The sequence below is a fragment of the Microcaecilia unicolor genome, chromosome 12, assembly GCF_901765095.1.
Source record: "Microcaecilia unicolor chromosome 12, aMicUni1.1, whole genome shotgun sequence".
NCBI lineage: Eukaryota > Metazoa > Chordata > Amphibia > Gymnophiona > Siphonopidae > Microcaecilia > Microcaecilia unicolor.
Genome location: NC_044042.1, coordinates 19,614,939 through 19,640,841, shown reverse-complemented (window position 1 = coordinate 19,640,841; position 25,903 = coordinate 19,614,939). Strand labels below are relative to the sequence as shown.

General features: G+C 44.7%; 1 protein-coding gene across 3 annotated transcripts in view; it reads left to right on the top strand.

Moving 5' to 3' along the window:
* The window catches only part of BRPF3 (bromodomain and PHD finger containing 3), a 104,863-nt gene that overhangs the window by 67,662 nt on the left and 11,298 nt on the right, over positions 1 to 25,903 (top strand). The window contains exons 6-8 of one of the 3 annotated variants that reach the window (XM_030220639.1): positions 1,044 to 1,356; positions 3,883 to 4,155; positions 10,966 to 11,457. In XM_030220639.1, coding sequence (XP_030076499.1) covers positions 1,044 to 1,356; positions 3,883 to 4,155; positions 10,966 to 11,457 — 1,078 coding nt within the window. Of the gene's footprint in view, positions 1 to 1,043; positions 1,357 to 3,882; positions 4,156 to 10,962; positions 11,458 to 25,903 lie in introns of all 3 variants that reach the window. The other 2 variants (XM_030220641.1, XM_030220638.1) reach the window with 2 other exon arrangements.

Sequence of the window (25,903 nt, the reverse complement as noted above, 5' to 3'; positions counted from 1 at the left end):
CTCTGCTGTTTTTTTTTCCATGTTTTTTTTTTTGGGGGGGGGGGGAGAGGGGGGAGCCCCATTTATACTTCCCATCTGGTGTCCAGTGTTAGGTAGTGCTGGTCAGTGATCTGAACATAGTATCATCCAAATCTACTTGGGTTTTTAATGCAGAATTGATATGTTGGAAGACTTAACATTTTGAAATGTAAATCTAGAGAATGAAAATAAACAGGAACCTTTAATTATTTTGTTTTGTTTTTTTACGTTTTTTTAAAAATATTATTAATATTACTAATATACCATAAGCAGTGTGCTCAGTCTGCCACTCACTTTTCTGCTTTTGTTTCTTTGCCAAGTACTAAGAGGGGAGCAGAGTGTATGGCACAGTTTTAAGCAGGTACCAAGAGCATGAGACTGTGGCCTGGGCCCCAGAGTTCATTGCTAGGACTGCAGAAGTCACTAGTTCTTGCCACAGATTGGAAGTGGCTGTAAGGTCAGTGATACCCTGTTATAGCGCCCTCCATGGGAGGGGGGAGGGACCTTTATCCTTCTTCCTCCTCAGAGCACTGTGGAAACCATCTTCCCATCTGACAGATCTTTCTTGCCTTTCCCCAAATGCACCTTTAAAAATGTTACTGCACCCTGTATGATCACAGAGGTTATACATCCCTAAAGTCAGCTCAACCAGAAATCTAGGTGATCGCTGAAAGAGCAGTGTGATTGGCCAGCCACTGTTGTTTAGGCACAGGGGACCTGTGTTAACCACCAGGGCCAGTGGGATGTGGATCAAGCAACAAAAGTATTTCTTAAAAGATTGGAAGGAGATTTTAGTTACCCAGTAAATTAACATGTACTGCATGTTGCTTTGTATGCCTGGTAGTATTATAGTAAATCATCGCAGGTTTAAGAATGCTCCTTGCTTTATTGGGTTCTGTCTGTGTGTGCACAAGTGTAATGTGTGCATGGTCTTGGTACATTAGTTCATTGTTACTGTAAGGGTAGGATGCACTCTGGTTGCCTAGTAAATGGTTTTTGTAATTGTACAGGTTTTATATGTTTAGGTTCCAGATTACCTGGAATTCATTTCGCGTCCCATGGATTTTTCTACCATGAGGCAGAAGCTGGAATCCCATCTCTACCAAACACTGGACGATTTTGAAGAAGACTTTAACCTCATAGTCATCAACTGCATGAAGTATAACACTAAAGATACTATTTTCCACCGAGCAGCTGTGCGGCTCAGGGACCTTGGTGGAGCCATACTCCGGCAGACACGACGACAGGTTGAGAACATTGGCTTTGAAACAGAATTGGGGATGCATCTCCCTGAATCACCAAAAACAGAAGACTATTATCGGTTCTCTTGGGATGATGGTGAGTCCCAGATAAGATCATCCTCTGCTTCTTAATCTCCAAACATATGAGCTCAGCAACTTTCTACATGTTCTCCCTCCCTTTCCCTAAAATATGCTGGCTGCTGGGTGCCAGTACTGAATATCTGGGTCTTCAGCAGCTCCTGGAAGTTATGCTAAGTATGCTGCATGATGACCTACTTGCCCAGATAGTTACCTGGGCACTGGCACTGCATATTGGCGGTGCCTGGATAACTTCACCCCGACTCCTTCCCAGACCACTCCAGCATGGACAGTGCCATGGCAGTCAGAGCAGATATTCAGCAGCACTCTCCAGTTAAGTGCCACTGAATATCAATGCCAGTCAGTGTAATATAACTGGGTAGGAACCCTCCTACCAGGTTAAAAAGTGCAGAATATCAATCCTTTTTACTTCATTTTTACAATGTAACATTTATCCTCTGCTTGTCACTGTCTTTCTTCTGATCTCTCATAACTGTATTCCTGTTTCTGTCTGCCTTTATATATTAGTTTTAACAAAATTTTGCTTGCCTAATTTTTCTGTGGAATTGTATCCTTGTCCTGAAGCAGAAGAAAGTCAAATCATTGAATTTGCAAGTTTGGGAAATAACATTTAAACTATTGAATCTTTTTTTTTTTTTAACCTAGAATACAAGTCTAGTCCATATTCAGCCGGCGGCAGTCAACGTTTTTTTGTAATGCTGACCATCACCAGCTAAATTAGTCCCGAATATTCAGTGCCAATTCATTAAAATATCTGACTCTCACTGGACTTGTGCTAGCCAACTGAAATTAATGCGGGTCCCAGACGATATTCAGGCTGGAATCCACATAAGGTACTTTATGCAAGTACTGGTTGGGTCCTGTATAAGGGGATCGGTTATTTTCTTCACCTCCCCCCTCACAGTATGCCCCCCTCACCCACCATATGGAAGGCTGGGGAGAAATGAGTGGGGTTCGCTTCTGCCCTGCTTACTCCACTGGACCACCAGGGAGTATAAGGAAGGCCCAGGAGGGGCTGTTACAGCTGGGTAGGGGAGAGGATCTGCTATTGGAGGATGGATGTCGAGGGGGGTCTGCTATAAAGGGACCATGAGGGAGTCTTCTATTGGGGGGGGGAGCAGGGAGGGGAGACCACTCATGGGTGGGGTGGGGTGGGGTTAGGTCGTGTTAGTGGGGGTTGGGAGGGGAGGTTGGACCTTGGTGGAGGATTCAGGAGGGAGAGAAGATCAACATCTTCTGCCACTACCCAGAAGCTATGTGGATGCAGCCAATATTCAGTTCCGCCACTTGCATAGCTAACTGAGCAAAGTTAAGACTGCTTCATGCTTGGTTTGCTATGCAGACACCGGTACTGACTGTTTTTGGCACCTACCTATTTCCTGGCTCTTCCCTGCCTCTGCCTCCAGAACACCCTTTTTCCTGTCTACATTAAAAATGGCCAGTTAATGCCAATATTCTGGGACATTGCCTGGTTAAGTGCAGCTCAATATCAGCAGTAGGCCCACTGAGTGCGATTTAAGCTCCTGCTTTGATTATTAGGCTGTTTGTACAGGTAAAAAGTATGTGTGGACTTTGCTGGATTTTCACAGAGGATAAGCGTGTATTTCAGCTGTGAAAATTACTCTTAGAAATTATGCGCTTATATTTATGCCTGTTCTTTTGCACGCACACGTTTTCAGAGTTCATTTATATACAAGTGTTCAAATTTTCAAAACTATGCACACAAATGCAAATCTCTTCCCAACCCACCACCACCACCAGGAAACACCTGTGCCTAGTCTAGTAAACTTAACTTGCATATAGTCTGTGTGCACATTAGTTTACCTGTGTATTTGGTGGGCAGTTTTATGAAGCTACATCTCCATCTCATCTCTAGAAATAGTTTTGAAAATTACTCTCTTAGGAAGTAATTTTATGCAGAAAAACAATTACCTGGACTATATGCAGGTATACTTACTTTGCCTGTACATTCATAAGCTTTCTTGAAATGAGTGAGGAGTTTGGACAACAGAATTTATGCATGAAGGACAAAGTCCAAGCTGTTATCTTTAATATCGGGGCAGCCATAATGGAGAGGTAATTGTATTCTTAATGAAGAGGAGGATTTGGAATCAGATCTGGAATTCTTGCTTCTTACTGTAGCCAATCTGATGTAGTCTCCAAACTGTCTGTGAATGGATATTTTTCAAAATGGTGTGTGTAAAAGTGCAGATTCTCATTTTTTTCATCTTGTCTTTAAATATTTCTTTTTTGAAAATGTAGCATTTGTCTGTGCAACAGATGATTAGTCAGTAAGCTGTGGATGGTACTTCTGCAGAGGAAAATTACAGGCTTAAAACTGCTGCCAGTGACTGCAGTCTGCTTTCTTCCACTGTAAAGTTCCCTGACTCCAGTGCATTTCTGTTACATTAAAGATTGACATAGTTCCTTATTTTGTCCCCAATTCCCCCTCTTAAAAGTCTTTCAAATGTTTGTGTTTTTGCATGGCACAGGCCTTACAATGTCATGTTGTTTTTCTGTGCAGTGGATAACATTTTGGTACCTGAGAACCGTGCCCATCTTTCTCCAGAGGCACAATTGAAGGAGCTATTAGAGAAGCTAGACATGGTGAGCACCATGCGATCGAGTGGTGCCCGAACTCGCCGTATCCGGCTACTGAGGCGTGAGATCAACAGTCTCCGGCAAAAGATGGCACAGCAGCAGAGCAAAGCACTTCCGAATGGAGACACCCTGCTGCGGCTAGGGGAGGGCTTGGAGAAAATGCAGACTGGTGAACAGGATGAAGATGCTGAGAAAGGTGAGAGGGGGAATCCATATGGGGATCAAAAAGAACTGACCCTTGTGCCTTAAGATCTGATTTTTTAGTACAGAGATTTTGTAGTAGTTGCTCTTCATCCTAGCCAGACCAGTCCAGATGGAAGGATTTTTGCGCTCTCACCAGCATATGGAGGCAGAGAACACAAAATGCTGATATGACTTCCATATAGAGTGCCTGTACAGCTACCCTACCAGCCTCCAGTATTTTTGTCACCAAGTCCAGTATTCTTGGTATCCAGCGAATGATTGGGTTGTAGGTCCATGCAGTCTTTTGGCTTGTGAGGAGCATTAAAGTTATTGGGAGAACAAAAGGGGGGAAAAAAGAGCTACAGATGTTAAAGGAGAGAAGCTACAGGTGGTGTCTTCACAATGACTGTAGTACCAGGACATCACAAGCAGGCGGGAGGTGATGAATCATCAGCCTGATGTTGTAGGGAGAGTGTAGAACGCCAAAGTGTGCCGTTTCTTCTGCCAGAGGAGGGAGATCGGCTGTAGTGGTCTGGTAACCCTAGTTCAGTGGTGGTCCTAGAGAGAATTGCTCTTTGTGTCCCTCCCTCTTCCCCAGGGCCAATGATAACAATATTGTCTTAGAGGATTGCAGATTATCAGTCTCTTGTGATCTTGCTGGCATTGGTATGTGAAACTGGTCATACTGCTGGTGGGAGATCTCCTGTGTAAGCCTCACTAAGAGCACTTTTTCATTGGGGTCCATTAGCAAAGGAGAACCTAGCTTTATTCTCACAGCCTACCTCTTGAGAAGGCAAAACTCAAAGCCAGGGTACTCTCTGGGGGTAGTGGCTTACCTTAGTATGTGAAGGTTGTTTGAGGCAGGCTGTCTGGAGCAGAATGTATCCCTGTGTAAGGCTACAGTTCCTCAAGTTCTGGCCTTCTTGCAGTGTGGTCTAGAGAAATATCTGGCCCTGAATTCTTTGAAGGTGTTGGTGGCAGCTCTAGCCTGCTACTGGGATAGAATTTGGGGGTATCTGCTGGCTGCTCATCCAGATGTGACACATTTATTCTGTGGCGTCAAGCATATACATCTGCCTTTCCTGCCGGTGGTTCCACCTTAGGATCTTAATCTGGTCCTGAAGGAGTTGATGGGAGAACCATTTGAAACTATTAAGTCAGCTTCACTCAAGCTGTTTGACATTGAAAATAGTGTTTTTGGTGGCCAAGAGTTGTAGGCTCTTTCCTGTTGAGATCCCTTTTTAGTGCTCTCGACCTCAACAGTGACAATTTGTAGTACAGTACCATCCTTTCTTCCTAAAGTGGTTTCAGTGTTCTATCTTTAATCAGCTGGTTGTCCTCCCATTCTTTCAGTAGGAGAAGAATGGAGAGGAAAAGGAAATTTGCAAACGTTAAATAAAATGATTTCACTTCAACATTTTTTTTTGTTACATTTGTACCCCGCACTTTCCCACTCATGGCAGGCTCAATGCGGTAGGCAATGGAGGGTTAAGTGACTTGCCCAGAGTCACAAGGAGCTGCCTGTGCCGGGAATCGAACTCAGTTCCTCAGTTCCCCAGGACCAAAGTCCACCACCCTAACCACTAGGCCACTCCTCCACTCCGTGCCTCCTTGTTCTCTGTGGACAGCAGGATCCAGAGCCACATATCTTCAGAATATCAAAACTCTTCCCTAGCAACCATTTAAACAACAACACTGTACTGTGCACCCTCCCTCTTAGATCCCATTCTTCTGTTAACTTACCAGTCTCTCCATAACCCACTTCAACCTGGGCTGGGCTGGGTGGGAGAGCATGGCTCTGGATCCTGCTTTCCACAGACAACAATCGTTGCAAGTAAGTCAGCTTCCTTTTCTCCTTGGACAGCCAGGATCCATCGCCACACTGAAGGTGACTCCATAACTAAGGGTTGCACACACATTACGCCAATCAAAAAAGCAACCCGTTCCAAAGGAGGAGGCATGTTGAAGTGACATCATTTTATTTAACGTTTGCACATTTGTAACAAAATACATAAGTTGAACACAGCATCAGACAAAAAAAGCAAATATTGTATAAAAAAATCAAAGTGAACTAACATCCTTGAAAACCAAAGAGCTAAAGGAAGCTGTTTTTGAATGTGGGTAATCCAAGCAATAGTGCTTTGCAAATACAAGGGATGACAACCATGTTGCTGCTCTACAGATCTCCTGAAGAGATGCATAATTTAATTGTGCTCTAGAAGCAGCCACTGTCCTTAAATTATGTACTGTGTTACATTCTTATCTAAAAATTCCTCTGATGACAACACAGCTGGATGCACTTGGCTACTACTACTACTATTTAGCATTTCTATAGCGCTACAAGGCATACGCAGCGCTGCACAAACATAGAAGAAAGACAGTCCCTGCTCAAAGAGCTTACAATCTAATAGACAAAAAATAAATAAAGTAAGCAAATCAAATCAATTAATTGGAATGGGAAGGAAGAGAGGAGGGTAGGTGGAGGCGAGTTGTTACAAGTTGTTACGAGTCAAAAGCAATGTTAAAGAGGTGGGCTTTCAGTCTAGATTTAAAGGTGGCCAAGGATGGGGCAAGACGTAGGGGCTCAGGAAGTTTATTCCAGGCGTAGGGTGCAGCGAGACAGAAGGCGCGAAGTCTGGAGTTGGCAGTAGTGGAGAAGGGAACAGATAAGAAGGATTTATCCATGGAGCGGAGTGCACGGGAAGGGGTGTAGGGAAGGACGAGTGTGGAGAGATACTGGGGAGCAGCAGAGTGAGTACATTTATAGGTTAGTAGAAGAAGTTTGAACAGGATGCGAAAACGGATAGGGAGCCAGTGAAGGGTCTTGAGGAGAGGGTTAGTATGAGTAAAGCGACCCTGGCGGAAGATGAGACGGGCAGCAGAGTTTTGAACCGACTGGAGAGGGGAGAGGTGACTAAGTGGGAGGCCAGCAAGAAGCAGATTGCAGTAGTCTAAACGAGAGGTGACAAGGGTGTGGATGAGGGTTTTGGTAGAGTGCTTGGAAAGAAAGGGGCGGATTTTACGGATGTTGTAAAGAAAGAAACGACAGGTCTTGGCAATCTGCTGGATATGAGCAGAGAAGGAGAGAGAAGAGTCAAAGATGACCCCAAGGTTTCGAGCTGAGTTCGCTTACTGGTTTGACATCTGTATGACTTTGAAGTGACACAAAAAGCTGTGATGGTCTATCGTGCTTTTCCTTGTCACTTGCAGCAGATGAATCCAGGAACTAGTGGGATAAGTCCGCCTACCAGCAGGTGGAGATAGAGATAAACAAACTAAAGGCAGTGATGCCAGACGGTCAGCTCCTTCTTCAGTTAGTATGTCTCTATCTCAGCAGGTGGTGGACGGCTTTTTCTCCAGCTCCTGGGCCCAAGGCCTCTGAGGATGCTCCTGGGCCGGTGGCCAGTTTGAACCGGGGATGGCGGACTGGCGATGTCCCCTTTGGCAGCATACGCAGTTGCTGGATCCCTGCTGCACCTCAAATTCCCTCTGAACAGGCTTTTGCTGTTCCTTTCCTTCCCTGTTTGTTTCTGCCTCCTCACTAAAAAAAAAAAAAAAGATTGTTAAAGATTTGGGTGATTCCAAATCTCAGTGTCTTCTGGAGGATAGACCCGTCTACTTCCAGGCAGGGAGCCTCGAGGTCACGTTTCAGAGAGACGTGACGGTATCGCCCGGGGCGGTCCAATGCAGCCTTTCAGCGTCCTCGTTTTGGGCAGCGTTCTTCCTTTCGCAATGAGAAGCGTCCGGTTGGACCCCCCTCTCGTCAGGGGGCTCCTTCTCGGGCCTCCCAGTGATGGGGTGCAGGTCCACTCAGGAGGAGAGCAGATCGGTGGTCAGCTTTCTCTGTTTCTTCCAGAGTGGGCCAGAATTACTTCAGACCATTGGGTCCTCGATGTGGTGCGAGAAGGTTACAAGCTAGAATTCTTCTCTTCCGTCACAGACTTTTTTCTGGAGTCCCGCTGTGTATTTGGTTCTCTGTTTTTCATAGTGAAGATGATTTCTGGTTGTTACTGGTTTCATATTTTTGGCCTTGGCAAATGCTTATGAATGACATACTAACTGAGGAAGGAGCTGGCCGTTTGGCATCTAGTTTGTTTATCTCTATCTCCACTTGCTGGTAGGCGGACTTAACCCACTAGTTCCTGGATTCATCTGCTGCGTTAAAGGAAAGAAAATTATCAGGTAAGACGTAATTTTACCATCTGTCTTCTGCAGATAAACAAGCAGTGATCTTCTACAATCTGAAGTACGCATTCTTGATTGGTACGCATCCTCTTGAGGGGGAGAATAGAAAACAGGCAATACAATAGACTCATTAAGGTGAATCTGTAACACGACCTTGGGTAAAAATTAAATGTGAACCTCCCCACCCTCCCCTGCTTCCAGTATCTGCAGAAAAGGAGAATGGTGCACCAAAGCCTGGATTTCGCTTATTGTAAGTGCAGAAGTAATTGCAATTAGAAACAAGGTTTTCCAAGTCACAAATTTAATTTGAGCAGTCATTAACAGCTCAAAAGGGGGTTTCGTTAGCAAAACAATACTAAATCTAAACTCCAAGCTACTCTTGGTGGCCTAACAGGGGGCCTGTTCAAAAGCAAACCATGCATAAATCTCCTAATTAGAGGAAGAGTTGCAAAGGACTGAGGCCCAGATGCATCAACCATACGTAAAAAAAAATCAAAAACGTAAAAGTCCTTACCGAAGTTGAAAAAACAAAGAATGCAGTAAAAAAACAAGTCCCACATGTTCGGTTCGGTAAACGAAAGTCGAATGCATTAAAGTGTAATCCCTGTCGTTAATGTGCCCGTAAAACATGCGCAGAGCCGCCAAGCGTTATGCTGGCTGCTCTGCGCATGCCAAAAATGTCAAAGAAGCTGAGGATTGGGAGGGGGCAAAGGCGCTCGTCAGGAGCGTCCTGTATGGACACCCTTGCCCCCCCCCCCCACCTGAGGTCAACGCTGCTCCCCGCTTCCCCCTGTATTAAATAAAAAATCAAAAGAAAACTCCAAACTGTAGCCGCCACGGCCCGCCTCCCTTCCTCTCTTTCTCCTTCTCCCACACAGCTCCGTCTCCCGCCATCCTCCCCCCCCCCCCCCCCCGCCTTACCGCCTGCGCAGTGCCTCTCACCTCTGTGTGAAGGTACTGCACGGGCAAGAACAGCTGATCGGCGATCAGTGATGCCTCCTCCGACGTCCCTCCGTTCTTCCTGGGCCTGCCTTCCTCTGACGTAAGTTACCTACGTAGGTTACTTACGTCAGAGGAGGGCGGGCCCAGGAAGAACGGAGGGACGTCGGAGGAGGCATCACTGATCGCCGAGCACCTGTTCTTGCCCGTGCAGCGCCTTCACACACAAGGTGAGAGGCGCTGTGCGGGCCTGGTAAGGCGGAGGGGGGAGCGGTGGCGACGACCTCAGGGGGGCGGAGGATGGCAGGTGGCGGAGCTGTGGGAGGAGAAATAGAGAGAGAGGAAGGGAGGGGGGCCGTGGCTGCTACAGTTTTGAGTTTTGTTTTGATTTTTTTTTTATTTAATACAGGGGGAAGCGGGGAGCAGCGTCGACCGCAGGGGGGGGGGGGCAAGGGCGTCAATACAGGACGCTCCTGACGAGCGCCTTTGCCCCCTCTCGATCCTTTTTTGCTTTTTAGGGGTTTTTTTCAATTTTATGCAGGGGGAAGCGGGGAGCCAAGTGTTTGTGTGGGGGGTTTTTTATTTTCAAACATGCCAGCTTGGATTTTTATGCTGCAGGGAGAAGCAGGGAGCAGTGTCTGTATGACAGCTCAAGCCTTAACGACAGGTCTGACTTCACGTTAAATATATCACGGTAAATGATTCGTTGCAATCATCGGTATGGTTAGTGCATTGCGAATTGTTCACATTTCAATTGGAAGTGACTCGTTTGCATTCCGTTTTCGTTAGCTGCTAGCGTCATCGGAAAATGGCCTTTAATGCATGCTACGGTTGAAAATGTCTTCGTTAAAGGGTTGTTAAGTTTTGTGCATCTGGGCCTGACTCCCAGACTCTTCTGGAAAAGCAGCAATGACACTCAAATGAACTCTTACAGAGGATACACTTAGCCAGACATAATAAATATTCTAAAACATTTTCAACCTTACAGCAAAAAGAATCAAAATTCCTTGCAGTACACCAGAATAGAAATTTCTTCCACTTAAGTAAGACTTCTTGTGGATGCTGTTCTTGACAAGCAAACTACCTCACTAACTTCCGTTGAACAATCGTGCCCTGCTAATAATCTACTTTCAATTTCCATGCCATAAGGGCCAACGTGGCGAGACGGGGATATATCAATGAACCTGAGGCCTCAGTTTTTAGAGTCGGTTTGGGTGGAAGGCGCTAAGGAGGCTCCACTGTGATGTCCCTGAGAAAAGGGAACCACAGCTGCTGAGGCCAGTACGGGGTAATCAACATCATCGTAGCTGGTTCCACCCTAGGCATAGATCAGGGCAGTGCCAGTGACATCACTTATTCATGTGGTCCCATCTCCCTGCTATCTATAGAGAACTCCCCCCCACCCCCCAAAAAAAAGAAAAATTACAGGTAAGCAGTTGCGCTTTCTCATTGCATTGTGGAAAATGTGCTGTGATAAGGTTCTTAGAACTCTGAACCAGGCATTCAAACGTGTAGTTTTACAGCTAGAGTTATTAACATGCACTACCATATTAGTATACTCTAGTGCCGTTAATGCATATTTTTCATTACTATTGCATAACATGGTAACCACATTAATAATCCTAGCTGGGTTTTTTTTTTGTTTGTTTTTCCAGTTTCTCCTCCTAAAACGTTGGTGTGTTTTCTTTCTCTTTAGCAGATGATACAAAGCCGCCCATGCCCCCCATGCTGGAACCGACAGGACCGGTCCCCTCCCTTTTTGACCTTGACCCTGACCAGGATCCTCCAACTCTAAAACCCATCAATGAAAGCAGACTACCGAACCGCTTGCAGAAACGCCTGAAATCAGATAGTGAACTTTTCGACAAGAAGGCACTGCAGCGAGGCAGCCATGCCTTCCAGCGCTTACTGAGTGATGGTGGTTTCAACGGACTAGCTCTCCAGGCTGCAGGTGCTGGCTCCGGCTCTCCTTTCAGTGGTGTTGGCAGGCGCACTTCTGTCCTTTTTAAAAAAGCCAGGAATGGTGTGAAGTTGCAGAAGAACCTGGACTGCCCGTTGGAGAACGGGGAAGACCATGGCCAACTGTCTCTCTTGAATGCAGAGGGCGAGCAGCAAACACGGAAGCGCCCCCAGAGTGGGAGCTGTAGTGACAGTGATGGGGAAAAATCACCCAGACAGTCGGGAGACTCAGGTGATTTCTGAAAGCTTTGACAGGAAACATTCTCTTGCAGAGCAAATGTAATCAGAAAGCTCTCTTGAAGAAACCTTGGTTCTGGTGTTGACTGAAAAGAGTTTTTCTTCTTTTACTTGCCCAGAGCTGGGGGGGTGGGGGGGTTAGGGGATGTGGGATTTGCCTCCTAGTATCTTGGTTCTGATAAATGTTGGCTTTTTAGGCACATTCTGCTTATGCAATGACGCCTTTTGGGGAAGGTCCATCTGTCCATCCGTACGCCTGGGTTTGCACTTGCACGTTTTGAAGGGCTTTATTTTAGTGCAGAATATTTATAATTTAATATTTTTATATATTTTGTTTATGCAATGGGTATTTATTGTTGCAGAATGTTTTAGCTTTAATTTAATTAAAAACATTTAAATTCTTCCTTTACCCCAAAAAATCAAAGTGGAATATAACCATAAAGTAATTATTACATGGGCAAATCACACACAAGTAGATAAGAAATATCATAGTTGAGCAAATTGCAACATTAAAATATTCAGTTGTATAAACAAATGACAAAATGTACAGAAAATATAAATGTCATGTCAAAAGCCATCTATTCATAAAGGTAAATAAGATGAAATCTAAAATCAGTATAAGAACATATCCTTAACAGGATTTAGCTTTTCTTTCTACTTGGTATGATTTGTTTAATTACATTATTTTACTTGCTTTCTATTTTTTTCTGTCATTTGGGGATGAGGAGTTTTTATTTTTCTAGTTATTGCTATTTTGTTTACTTCCCTCATATAGCTTCATCCTCTTTTTCTGTCTATCTCACATCTTCCTCTTTCTCTGCCTTCTACCTTCCTTTCCATATTTCCTTCTGTGGTGCCCTCTATTAAAGCTGCTTACTTTTTCCATGGACAAGCAGGGGAAGGAGTCTCATGTATAGGTAATGTCACCTACATTGCCCTGACCCGAGCACTCTGCTCTCCTGCTTTGCTCAGAAGAGCTTTTTGAAAATGTAGTCGCTTACTTGTAACCATAGAAAGGCGGCATATTGAGTCCCATCCCCTTTCCTTTCTTTCCCCCCTTTCTTGATTCTCCTTGGACAGTGGATCATCTAGCCACACAGCTGAAGTGACTCCTTGGTGACGTCACTGGCCCAACCTTCTCTTAGCACAGAAAACTCAAAAGTCTTCTGCACATGCTCCTACCTTCCTGCCACTGTATACTGTACAGTAAAATCTCCTTCACACCTCAGTTGATGCTATACCTGGCATCAACTCCGGGAGGGAGGGTCTGTGTAGCTAGATAATTAGCCATCCAAGGAGAATCACCGATACAGGTAAACAACTACGTTTTCTCCATGGACGGTGGGATCATCTAGCCACACAGCTGAAACCTCCCAAGCTTACACACGTAGCACTCCATGACATATATAATGTATAGAAATAAAAGACTGTTTCCTGGAACCTCTGGAAGAGGTGAAGTGATGCCTCATAGTGGTGAAGAGAGAACTGCTGTGCCAAAAGTTGAGTCCTCTGCTGAACCGCATCAATGCAATAATGCCTTGCAAACGTGTGCATTGATGGCCATGTAGCTGCCCTACAGATGTCCACTAAGACAGTTCGGTGAAGATGAGCAGCAGTGGTAGACATGGCTCAAAGTTGATGCGCTGAGTCTGAAAAACCAGAACTTTTGTAGAAGAAGGAAATGCATTGAGCAATCCGTCTTGAAAAGGTTGACTTCGTGACTGGTTGAGATTGATGAGAATTATGCAAGGATAAGAAGAGTTGAGATGATCGATTATCACAGGTTGTATGAGCTAAATACAGCCGTAATGCTCTAGCACAGTCTAAGGTGTGGTGAAGTCTATGCTCCTCAGTGTCATGAGGAGGACAAAGAACTGGCAGAACAATTGCTTGGTTCAAATGAAAAGACAAAAGCACTTTAGGGAGGAATTTTGGATGAGTATGAAGCAGAACTTATCATGGAAAGCAGAACCTATCATGGAGAATTTGCTTGTACAGTGGGTAGTGTACTAGCACTTGAAGTTCACCTATTCTGCGAGCAGAGGTGATTACTATTATAAATAAAGTCTTCCAGGCAAAATATTGCAACTCAACAGTCTCCAAAGGTTCAGAAGGTGGGCACATGAGAGCTGAAAGCACCAAATTGAGATCCCAGGCTACAACTGGAGGATGAAACTGGAGGTTTCACATGAAGAAGTCCCTGTAGAAAACACTTTTTGACAGGATATTGAACAGTAGAGAAGTCATCAATAACATCATTAAATAAGGAAAGTGCAGCTAAGTGCACTTTGAGTGAAGAATATGCCAAACCACTGTTCGATAGATGCAAAAAATATTGAGAAATGGAACAAGTAACAGAATTAAAATAACATTTTCTACATGAAGTGGAAAAACGAATTCACCACATAAAATTTCTTTGTAGAGTCTTTTCAAGCTGCCATGAGAATGGAAGGCACCGTTGGAGAAAACAGGGCAGGAGTTACTTGCTGTGCCGAATGTTCCATGCTGTGAGGTTGAAAGAGTGTAGGTTCGGATGTAGAAGAGAACCTTGGTCTTGTGTAGTTAAATCTGGAATGTTTGGTAATATGATTGGATGACAGTGCAATAGTTGAAGGAGTAGTGGGAACCAGGGTTGACGAGACCAGTAAGCAACAACAAGGAGCAGGTATACCGAATCTTGAATCACTTAAGAGTTCGTGCTTTTGGAGGGATCAGTGGGTATACATAAAGGAACCCCAGGTTCCAAGAGATGGAAGGCATCAGACGCTACTCTTTTCCAACTGGGCCACTTTGAGCAAACTTTGAGACACTTTGTGTTTGTTGGGGACGCAAAGAGATCAATGCCCCCATTTGGTGAACAGGGTTTGAATAATCGTGGTCTTGGGTGACCATTCGTGAGGATGCAGTTTGCAAATGAGTGAATCTGCCAATTTGTTCAAATGACCTGATAGTAGAGAATGACACGGAGACAAAGTTTGTCCCTGCCACGTCCCCAACCCCGCAGGTTCTGTCTCCGTCCCCAACCCCGCAGGTTCTGTCGCCGTCCCCATCCCCGCAGGTTCTGTCGCCGTCCCCACCCCCGCAGGTTCTGTCGCCGTCCCCACCCCCGCAGGTTCTGTCGCCGTCCCCACCCCCGCAGGCTCTGTTGCTGTCCCCGCCCCATCCACACAGGCTCTGTCGCCGTCCCCGCCTCATCCACACGGGCTCTGTCCTTGTCTGCAGAAGCCTCACTTAAGATTTTATATTTAAATCTTTTTATTAACGTATAAAAAGGAACAATATGCTGTTCAACTGTTTATAAATCACAAATAGAAATCAATAATAACAACGAGTAACTATAATAACACCACCACCACTCTCTACCCTTCCAACACCAGCAATAGCTGACTTCAGTTACCCCAAGGTGTCCAAATCCACCCTGTTAAAATGTCCAGGGGTACAAAATACAACCTTTTCTGTATGCCCTAGCAGGGGAGAAATACGCCCTATAAAGCACTGTTATCATTTTTAATCTGTAGATGAATAAGCTATCAACAATCTCAGGATTCAGTCTAGCTCTCCTGTCTTCCACAGTGCTTCCTACAATAGAAGATGACTTCTCAGAAGATGTGCTGGTAGTAGGAATGTACAGGATCCCCCATTCAAAGTTTGCTAGTTATGGCCAGCATGTTTGCTTGTTTTTCCAAAAAATCAAAATATCATTGCATCACTCAAACATTAATAACAATCCAGTTCATTAACAAGCTTCAAAGTAGAGAATGACACGGGGACAAAGTTCGTCCCCATGGGCTCTGTTCCTGTCAGATCTCTGTCCCCATGTCATTCTGTATCTGGTTAATAGGTTGCTGCTATTTGGGATCCCAGAATTAAGACTAGGCACTAAAGTCGGATAGCTTCTTGACAGAGAAGGCATGATCCCAGTCCTCTCTGTTTATATAATACATGAATGACATGATTTGAGAATTTTATTTGAAAAGCCATTACAGCCAGTCGAATAGCTTGAAGTTCCAAGAAATAGATGCTGCTATTCCTTTCGCAGTGGGTACAATATCCGTGCATTGTCTGGCCCTGATAATGAGTTCCCCATCCCAGCTTGGATGCATCTGTGGTAATGTGAGTAGTAGGAGATGGTGTTTGGAATGGAGCTCCCATAGTAAGGTGTTGCAGAGCAATCCACCACTGAACCATCTGCTTGAATTGTGGACCTAGATGTATTTTCATTGACAGAGGTTGGTATTATTGAGACCAATGAATTCTGAGGAACCACTGAAGAGGACACATATGCAGATGTGCTTGAGGAAAGCCATTAAACCCAATAGGGTGAGAACAGTCCTGGCTATTGCAAATGTTATACCTTGCGACTTGTGAATCAGAGCTATCATAGTCTGTTCTGTTCTGCAGAAGTCTTGCCAAGGCCAATGGAGTTATCAGAGAATCTTCTATATACTCTAGTTGCCGAGTCTGGAGAAAATGAGACTTTTCTGTGTTTACTAGAAAACCTAGATTCTGTAGAAGAGAGAGTCTTTTGCAATGCTTGAACCACTATTGGAGGTGTAGGTCCAACAATTATCCAGTTGTTCTGGTAAGGAAATAACATGATTCCCAGTTTCCTTAGATTACTACGCACTTTGTGAACTCATGAGGTGCTGAGATGAGTACTTTGTACTGATAATGAATTCCGACCACAGAAATGAGACTTACCGACTTGTAGTTCCCAACCTTTTCCTTACTTCCACTTTTGTGGAGAAGGACCACATGCTTTTCTTCAGTCCTCCGGGACTACTAACTCTAGAGAAACACTGAAACGGTTAGCCAGCAGAGCCACTAGAACAACTAAGTTCCTTCAATACCATTGGATGTATGCCATGCAATCCCATTGCTTTAGCCATCTCCTCACAAACACAGTCCTCTGAAAATCGATCAGAGACTACCACCCCTCCATTCCTATTTGTGTTTGTCTTCAGCTGTGAACACAGAACAGAAATATTTTTATGCAACTCCGCCTTATCTTTATCATCTTCTACATATCCCTTTGAGTCTCACAATGCCACTTTTGCACTTCCTCCTATCACTAACATTTCTAAAAAATGTCTTGTTCTCTCCCCCCCACCCACCCCAGTTTTACTATTGACTATTTTTTTTTTATCTTGTTGGGCAGACTGGATGGACCGTACAGATCTTTATCTGTCGTCATTTACTATGTTACTATCTTTGCTTTTCTGACTACTGTACCACCTTCTCTAAGCTTTTCCAGATATTGTTGCCTGCCTTCCTCTTTCTGTGATCTCTTGTAGTTTACAAAAGCTAACATATTTTTCCTTACCTTTTCAGTTACTGCTTTTAAGAACCAAAGTGTCCTCCTTTTCCTCTTAGTTTTATTTACTTTCCTTACAAAAAAGCTTTGTTGCCCTTACGATAGCTCCTTTTTGTTTTGCCCACTGCTTTCCAACTTTTTCCAGATGTTCCCATCCAGTCGGCAATTCTTTGATGTAATCCCCCATCTGAATAAAGCTAGTATTTTTGAAGTCTAAAACCTTTACTTTTGAATGAACCCTCTCCATACCTATCTTAGTTTTAAACCACACCGTCTGGTGATCCATTTAGCGTATTGTGTAAAATGACAATTATATCTTTTTCTTGGGTGCTGACCCTCAAGTTGGACCCTAGTATCAAGTAACTGTGATTTGGGTTATTCTTCCCAATGTGCATCACTTTGCATTTGTCCACATTAAATTTCATCTGCCATTTGGATGCCCAGTCTTCCAATTTTCTAAGGTCTTCCTGCAATGTTTCAGTTTTAACAACCTTGAATGGTTTTGTCATCTGCAAATTTAGTCACCTCACTTGTTGTTCTGATATCAAGATCATTTATAAATATGTTAAATAGCACTGGTCCTAGTACGGATCCCTGTGGCACTCCACTATTCACCCTCCTCCATTGAGAGAAATAGCCATTTAACCCTACCCTCTGTTTTCTGTCCAATAACCAATTCCTAATCCACAACAGAACATTGCCTCCTATCCCATGACTCTTTAATTTTCTCAGGAGTCTCTCATGAGGAACTTTGTTGAAAGCTTTCCGAAAATCTAGATACACTACATCAACCGGCTCACCTTTATCCACATGTTTATTCACACCTTCAAAGAAATGAAGCAAATTGATGAGGCAAGACTTCCCTTGGCTGAATCTATGCTGACTCTGTCCTTTTAAACCATGTTTATGTGATCCATAATTTTATTCTTTATAATAGCGTCCATTATTTTACCCAGCACTGACTTCAAGCTTACTAGTCTGTAATTTCCCAGATCACCCCTGGAACTCTTTTTAAAAATCAGCATTACATTGGCCACCCTCCAATCTTCAGGTACTACATACAATTTTAGTTTTCTTATTTTTTATTGACACATAACACATCAACGCCTGTTCTAGCATTATCCGAACTTACACATAAATCAACATAGTACAAGCATATTAACTGTTAAGAACATCTTTCCTTTGTCAAACTTTTTAGGTTTTACCCTCAATCCTCCCCTCCCTCCCCTTCCCCCCCCCCCATTCCCCTCCCCTGTCCGGATGATATATATATATATATATATGCATGTGTGTTTGTTTCAGTCTAAAAAACACCAATCATAACGTATTGAGGATGAGGCTTCTGCCTCTCTGAGTTAAAGTTCCCAGGAAACTTCCCCAAATTTTCAAAAAAACGGGCTTTACGTCGGCATGAACCTTTTGCCTCTCTTGCTTCCCATGCAATTAGCTGGTGCATCTGATTGCGCCAATACCAATATTCAGGTGAATTCACCGATGTCCATGCCTGCAATATGCATTTCCTCGCTACCAGGCTTAATTTACGACACAGTAGTGTTCCCTCTGCAGACAGGCCCCGAAATGAACCTGGACAGTCCAGTACCAACTGGAGCAGGGTGCCCATTATCTGCTTTGACACCAATATAGACATAAAAGCCACTACCCTTCTCCAGTATCTCTGCACTTTTATACATTCCCAGAATCATGGTAAAAAGTATTTTCCCTTAGGTGGCATTTCAAACATACGGGCGTGTTAATCCCTCCTGCTCTGAACAATTGGGCTTGCGTGAAATATGCTCTATATATTGTCCTAAATGCACATTCCTATATCTTGTTCCACTAATTAATTTAGGGATCCCCCTTAAGTGAGTTTCAATGTCCCAGTTTGAGAGATCTGCACCCACTTCTGCTTCCCACCTCTGGCGAATCTGTAACAACCCCACCCTCGGCATCATTGCCCCCAATTTCTTCTGAATGCCAGATATGGTCGGCGCTTCTTCCGATACTGCTTCCTCCAATTCTAAGGGGGGTGTGAACACTCGACGAGTAAACCCAATCTCTCATTGATCTCAGTAGGCATGCAGAGTTATAATTCTTTAAATTAGGAAGTCCCCCTTGATTCCAGCTCCCCAACAAAAACTGTAAGCTTCGTCTTCTTTTTCCCCCAACAAAATCTTCCTATTAGCTTATAAAATTGCCTAATGTCTTTGTTTAATAGCCTTATTGGCAATGTTTGCAGAACATATAGCCATCTAGGCAATATCACCATTCGAATAAGACAGATACGACCCACCAAAGGCACAGGCAACATACTCCAAGATTCCAATTGTCTTTCCGTCTGGTCCAAAAAGCCTGTTAACATTTAACTTGTATATATCTTCCGTTTGGGCCGTCAACAGTACCCCTAGATATAGAAAAAAGTTATCTGCCCATTTCAATGGGAAATCCCCTACCCAAAGAAGTCGAGCGTTCAGTGTCACTTCCAATGCCTCTGATTTATCCAGATTCAATTTAAATCCCGAATAATCTCCAAATTCCCTGAAGAGTTCTAAAAGATTTTCTAATGACAACCGAGGTTTTGTAATGACTGCCAGCAAGTCGTCAGCAAACGCTGCAAGTTTAAACTCCATCTTCCCAATTGACACTCCACTAATAGCCCGGCTTGAACTAACGTCTCGAATCATAGGGTCTAAGTACAATGTAAAAGCAAGTCGTCAGCAAACGCTGCAAGTTTAAACTCCATCTTCCCAATTGACACTCCACTAATAGCCCGGCTTGAACTAATGTCTCGAATCATAGGGTCTAAGTACAATGTAAAAGCAAGTCGTCAGCAAACGCTGCAAGTTTAAACTCCATCTTCCCAATTGACACTCCACTAATAGCCCGGCTTGAACTAACGTCTCGAATCATAGGGTCTAAGTACAATGTAAAGAGCAACGGAGACAGCGGGCATCCCTGCCTGGTCCCCCTACTAATCTCAAATTACTCAGAACACCTTCCATTAATCATTACCCTAGCCCGGGGTGAGGAATACAGGGCCTGTATCGCTTGCACAAACCAGCCCTTGAATCCATAAGTGTCTAGTATGGAGAATAAAAAGGGCCACTCTACTCGATCAAACGCCTTTTCGGCGTCAAAGCTGATCACTATAGCTTGTTCTGGGTACCTCTTTAACCTCTCCAATGAAGTCAAAATACTCCATAGGTTCTTAGTTACCGATCGCCCCTGAACAAAACCCACTTGCGCTTCATGAACTAAGCGTGGTAATACCCATTTTAACCTGTTAGTATTTTTGCAAACAGTTTTATTTCATGGTTTAACAGAGAAATGGGCCGATATGAAGATAACAGCATTCCATCCCGCTGGGGCTTTGGCAGCATTATAATTTGAGCTAACTTAAGACGATCTGGCACGCTACCCCCTTCCACCCATTCATTAAAAGCCCTGGTCATCGAAGGAACTATAGAGTCTCCCATCATCTTATAAAACTCGGCTTTAAATCTATGTGGTCCAGGCGCTTGCCCCAGCTGACTATGCCCAATAGCCGAAATAACTTCATCACAGCTAATAGGGACATTTAATTTTTTGCACTCTTTCTGTGTCAATAAAGGGGTCTCTATATTTTGTAAGTATTGTGCACCCTGCAACCCTTGTAATTCCCCAGCCTTATAGAGATTCTGGAAATAGGATTGAAAGGGCCGCCCGTATTTTTCGATCCGTGCGTAATATCCTCCCTTCCCTTCCTTTAATGGCCACTATGTTTTGATACATATTGTGGTGCTATTAGCTTAGCAAGGAACTTGCCCCCCTTATTCCCATGTTTATATAGTTGGTATCGAAAGTATGCCTGAGATTTTACCGCTCTCTCGTGTAAGAGGGAGTTCAATGCTGTTTGAACCGAGGTCAAATCCTGTCTCACTCTAGATGTTGGAGCCCCCCCATATTACCTCCTCAATCCTGCTAATTGTTTCTCCAGGCGTATGATCTCCCTATCTCGGGCCTTTTTATAATCACTGGCATAACTGATAATCTCCCCTGTTAACACTGCTTTTGCAGCCTCCCAGTATATCGAGACATCCTTTACTGTCCCCTCATTAAAATGCCTATATTCCTCCCATTTTACTAATAGGAAGTCCCAAAATTTGTCATTTTGGTAACGATAACTGGGAAAGGACCATCCCCGGACTTCCTGTTCTGTGTCTCCTACTTGCCAATTCATCCATACTGCTGCGTGATCCGAAATTATACATGGACCAATTACCGCCTCACTGATATTTGTAAGAGTCATACTGAGATTAATAAATAGTCAATCCTTGAATGAGTATTATGAGCTCTTGACTGATAGTAACATAATAACATAGTAGATGACGGCAGAAAAAGACCTGCATGGTCCATCCAGGCTGCCCAACAAGATAAACTCTTATGTGTATACCTTACCTTGATTTGTACCTGCCTTTTTCAGGGCACAGACCGTACAAGTCTGCCCAGCAGTATTTCCCGCCTCCCAACCACCAGTCCCCATCCATGGAGGATCCATCCATGTGTATATTCCCTATCCCCTGGATGCAGTACACGCCATACATCTATAAGGTCTAAAGTAGAGCACATATCTGGCAAGCCCCTTGATCTGCTATTCCCCAGATCGGGAGAAGGATGTGACCTATCAATCTGCAGATCCCATGCCATATTGAAGTCCCTTCCAAGCATCACAGGAAGAGATTCTATTTTACCGAGGATCAAGACTAATCGTTTATAAAATTTAAGGTCCAGTGTGTTCGGGGCATATATACTATCCAGGACTATCTGATGCCTGGCAATCATGACATTACAAAAAACAAACCAGCCTCCCGGGTGTTTGATCAGCTTATGAATTTGTGATGCCACGCCTTTCCTAAAAAGGATAGCCACCCCCCCTTTACGCCCCTCTACAGGGGAACCTATACACTCTCCCACCCACCATCTAACCAACTTTGCGTGTTCCAATTCGGAAAGGTGTGTCTCTTGTAAAAGAACTACATCTGCCCGAATTCTCTGGAGATAGTGCAAGATCTTTGATCTTTTAATGGGTGAGTGAATGCCACCCACGTTCCAGGTAACTATCTTAATCCCACCACTTAAGTGTAACACAGAATATCAGCCAATGAAAAATTGCATTTAACAAGAGGAGCCATCCCAGCCTCTGACCCCTCCCTTCCTTTCTCCTCATCCTCTGCATCCGTCCAGATACATTAATCACAGGAATACTCCAATCACATTCAGTTATTTCATCCACACACATGTTTCCCCCATAATTATTCCCTCCCCCTTTCTGTCCCATCCTCTTCTTAATGCTCCCTTTCACCCTTCCCTCCCTCCCCCTCATTCCCCTCCTGCTAGTGCTTCCAAACAGAAAGCCGTCACGATTTAATGCTTACCCAACTACTCCTCTAATCACTTTCCCTTTATGCCAAATTTCCTATTGACTGTTCAGAATCCTTCATATCCAGATGTACCCCCGTCATTTAATCACCCCTCTTCTTTGGCATCTCTCTCCCCCTATTAATATTTCTCATTTAATGTGCTATTATGAAATACGCCTTCTAACTCCCTATAGAATTCCCCCGCATTGTCTTTAACTCCATTAACCACTGCAGTTGATAAAACTTTCAACATAAGTTCAACACAAACAATTAACATTTCTTTATACTCGCAGTCAGCACTCTTGCTCTGTATTCATCTTACTGTCCGCCTCTCATGCATCGGGAAAGTCCTGCATTCGACGCTAGCCCATGGAATTTGATATGTTTCCTCTTTCACTGTCCCTTTAGATCTTCAAGTCTGCTCTTCAGCTTCTGTATGCTCTAATTGATCCACATACTCTTTTGCCTCTTTGTCCGATATAAATGATTTTGTTGTCCCCTTATATGTAACTCGCAGAGTAGCCGAATATTGTAACATAAAGCGAATCTTCCTCTCAAATAGTTCAGAGCATACCGGGGAGAAAGCTCGCCTCCTTGCCGATACTCCTGCCGAATAATCTTGAAAGCAAAGGATCCTTTTATTTTCAAAGACCAGAGACTTATGCAAACATGCAGCTTGCAGAATAAATTGCTCGTGTGTGAAATTCAATATCCTGCATATAATCACTCGAGGTTTGGTGTTCCCTGCCTGATGCAAACCCAGCCGATGTGCTCTTTCTACCTGCAGCGGGCCTAAAGCTGCTGGGAAATCAATCGAACTTGTCAGCCATTGTTCTATGATCCTTTCCAGCTGGCTTCCGCCCAGTTCTTCAGGCATTCCCACCAGACAGACATTATTCCGCCTGGAGCAATTCTCCAGATCCTCAAGTTTGGTTTCCAAGGCAGTCAACTTCTCTTGTAAGTCCTTTTGAGTTCCCTCCACTTGCACCATTCTGTCTTCCACCTCACTGGTCCGAGTTTGAAATGCCACGCACTCTTTAGTCAGTTCCCCCATTTTAGTATTTAATTGCTCCAGTTTATTATCTAATTTGCGATCCAACGGAACCAGTCTGCGCTCTAAAAGTTCTTCCAGGACCACCAACATTTCTGACATGATCTCCACCACCCAGGCGGAGGACAGTGATGGACCCGGTTCAGGAGGGGAAGCCGCCATTTTGTACTCGGTCGACTTAACCCTCAGCTTCTCTTTTTGAGCCGATTTCGCCGCCATTGCCGGTCTGCTTGTCTTTCCAGTTTTCCTATTACAATCTCAGCAGGTTCTCCTAGCTAGATCATGAATATGGGGGTTCCGATTCAATTGCAGAGTCTGCTATGAGTAGTAAGGCTGCGGAGAGAAGCTCAAACACGTCCTCTCTTCTTCATAGCGTCACGTGACCAACCCTACAGACAATTTTAATAACAGGTCACAGATTACTAACAGCAAATCAGCAATTTTATGTTTGAGTTTTTCCAGTACCCTTGGATGCATGCCATCCGTTCCAGGTGATGTACTACTCTTTAATTTGTTGATTTGGCTCAGTACGTCTTCCAGGTTCACTTGTTACGACTGAGTCACTAACCTTGATGAGCCTAGTGCTATCAGTGATCTAAACACAGTGCTCCTTCAGGACCCGACCTCAGTATCCATAGGAGCAGCCATTATTGACTTTAAAACTAGGGATCAAGTCAAGTTTGATATGACAGCATAGCTCATTGTTCAAAAGATGGAAGATCAAATCAAAGAGAATGCCTCTTCCCCTATATTCTCCGATGACAAGCAGGCTTGCGTATTCTCACATATGAGTAGACGCCGATCCGTGTCGCTCGGTCCGGCATTTACGCCAAAGTTTTAAAAAACAGAGCTTTGTGAAGTGTGAGCCGCGCTGCACCGAGCATGCATGAGTTCGTTCCTGTCCACCGCAAGTATGCGGTCCTCTCAGTTTTGTTTTTTCCGCGTGAAGAGAAGCTGTTCTTTTTGGTCTCCCTTCACACGTCCGGTAAAGAGCTTTTTTGAGTGCCTTCAGCCTTTCTCTTCTTTTATTTCAACTTGTTTCTTTAAAAAAAAAAAAAAAAGTACCCTTTATTTTATTAGTCTAGTTTTGCCCGTGTTTAAGTTTTCTTTTATTTTCAATGTGGGTTGCTTTTAGGCCCCCACTCCGATCGGGAACTCCCTTTTTTCGTGCTTTTGCCCCTTTTTCAGGCACCATTGAGCCGTTTGATTTGGCCAGCGAGGTCTTCCTGACTACTTCCACGAAGACTTCCAGTGGCTTCAAGTGTTGTACCTGGTGCAACCGAACCATCTCGGGAAAGGACACCCATTCTTGGTGTCTGCAGTGTCTTGGACCCGACCATAGCCCTGCTAACTGTGTTCTCTATCTTCATTTGAAGAGGAGGACCCAGATTTCCCGGGAGGCTCAACGTGAAAAGATTTTTGGAGCCAGGTCCAGTTCCTCGGCATCGAGGTCAGAGGTGTCGACATCGACGTCGAGTGTCACACCGGCATAGGGAGCATCGGTAAGCATGGCTGCTTTGAGATCTCAAGACAGTGGGAGCAGTGAGGCATCGTGGGTCTCCACCTGTCTCGAGTCCTCCTGCTGTGCAGGCCCCCTGGGGACCATCCATCGTCAGACCCGACCCCAAGGCGGTGTGAGGATTCGACGTCTCATCGGCACTGAGGAGTATGGGTGATGTGCTTCAGGAGAAGGTCAAGAAGCACCATCATCGGTCACCCTCGATACATGGTGCCAGGAGCTCCGGGGCGCCAAGGGATTTGACACCTGAGAAGCGTCAGCACTGGTTGGACCGCTCTCCCTCCATACAGGAGGTGCCGATGTGATTGTTTCCAAGCAGCCGAGATCCTGATCTCTTATCGGCCCCAGCGGTTCTGCAACCTGTGCCTCAGCTGATGCCCCAGCTTTTTCCGATGTCAGCCCTCGATTGGCGCATCCGGGCCTTGTTCCCTGAGCTGCTGGATGGCTTCATGCAGTGATGTGCTTCTGTATCAGGGGTGCTTGTGCCTGCCATACCTCCCACTGCAGCCCCACCTGGCCCTCAGCCTGCGGTGTGGCCTCCGATGCCAGCGCCACTTGCAGCCCCAGTATCGACTGCCACCCAGGCCAGTACCCCCTCAACGTCAATGGAGGAAGTGTCACCGGAGTCGAGGTGAGAGCCTGTCTCTCGATGCAGCTCTCGAGGAGAAGGCATTGAGGCAGGCTTGATCTTGATCATCTCGTAGGGAGATTTTATCCAACACCGAGGAGGAGCGCTCATGGGAATTGGAGGAGGATCCCAGATACTTTTCCTCAACCCCCCCCCCCCCCCCCCCCAAATCCCTGTTCCTAACAAGCATACTTATTTGCCAGGAAAACCCAGCCCACAAAGTAGGGCTCTATAATGCAAAAGGAGCCCCGTCTTCAACCTCCAACACTACTTAACAAACCGTTACCTTCCTTATAGAGTTACAGTGACTGGTTTAAAGTATGCAGGTCTCTGATAACCATCCACACTGATAGACCTTTCTGTCTAGTCTGTCCTGTGCTTCCCCCAGGAGCGTTATATGTCCAAATGTCCACAGGTATATTCTTATACCACGGAATTTCCCACCACCTGAGAGGAGACAGTCTCTGCTGGAGAACTTCTCTTTCCCATCTTTTGTGAGGGAAATGGCTGATGACATTCCATTCCCTGTAGAA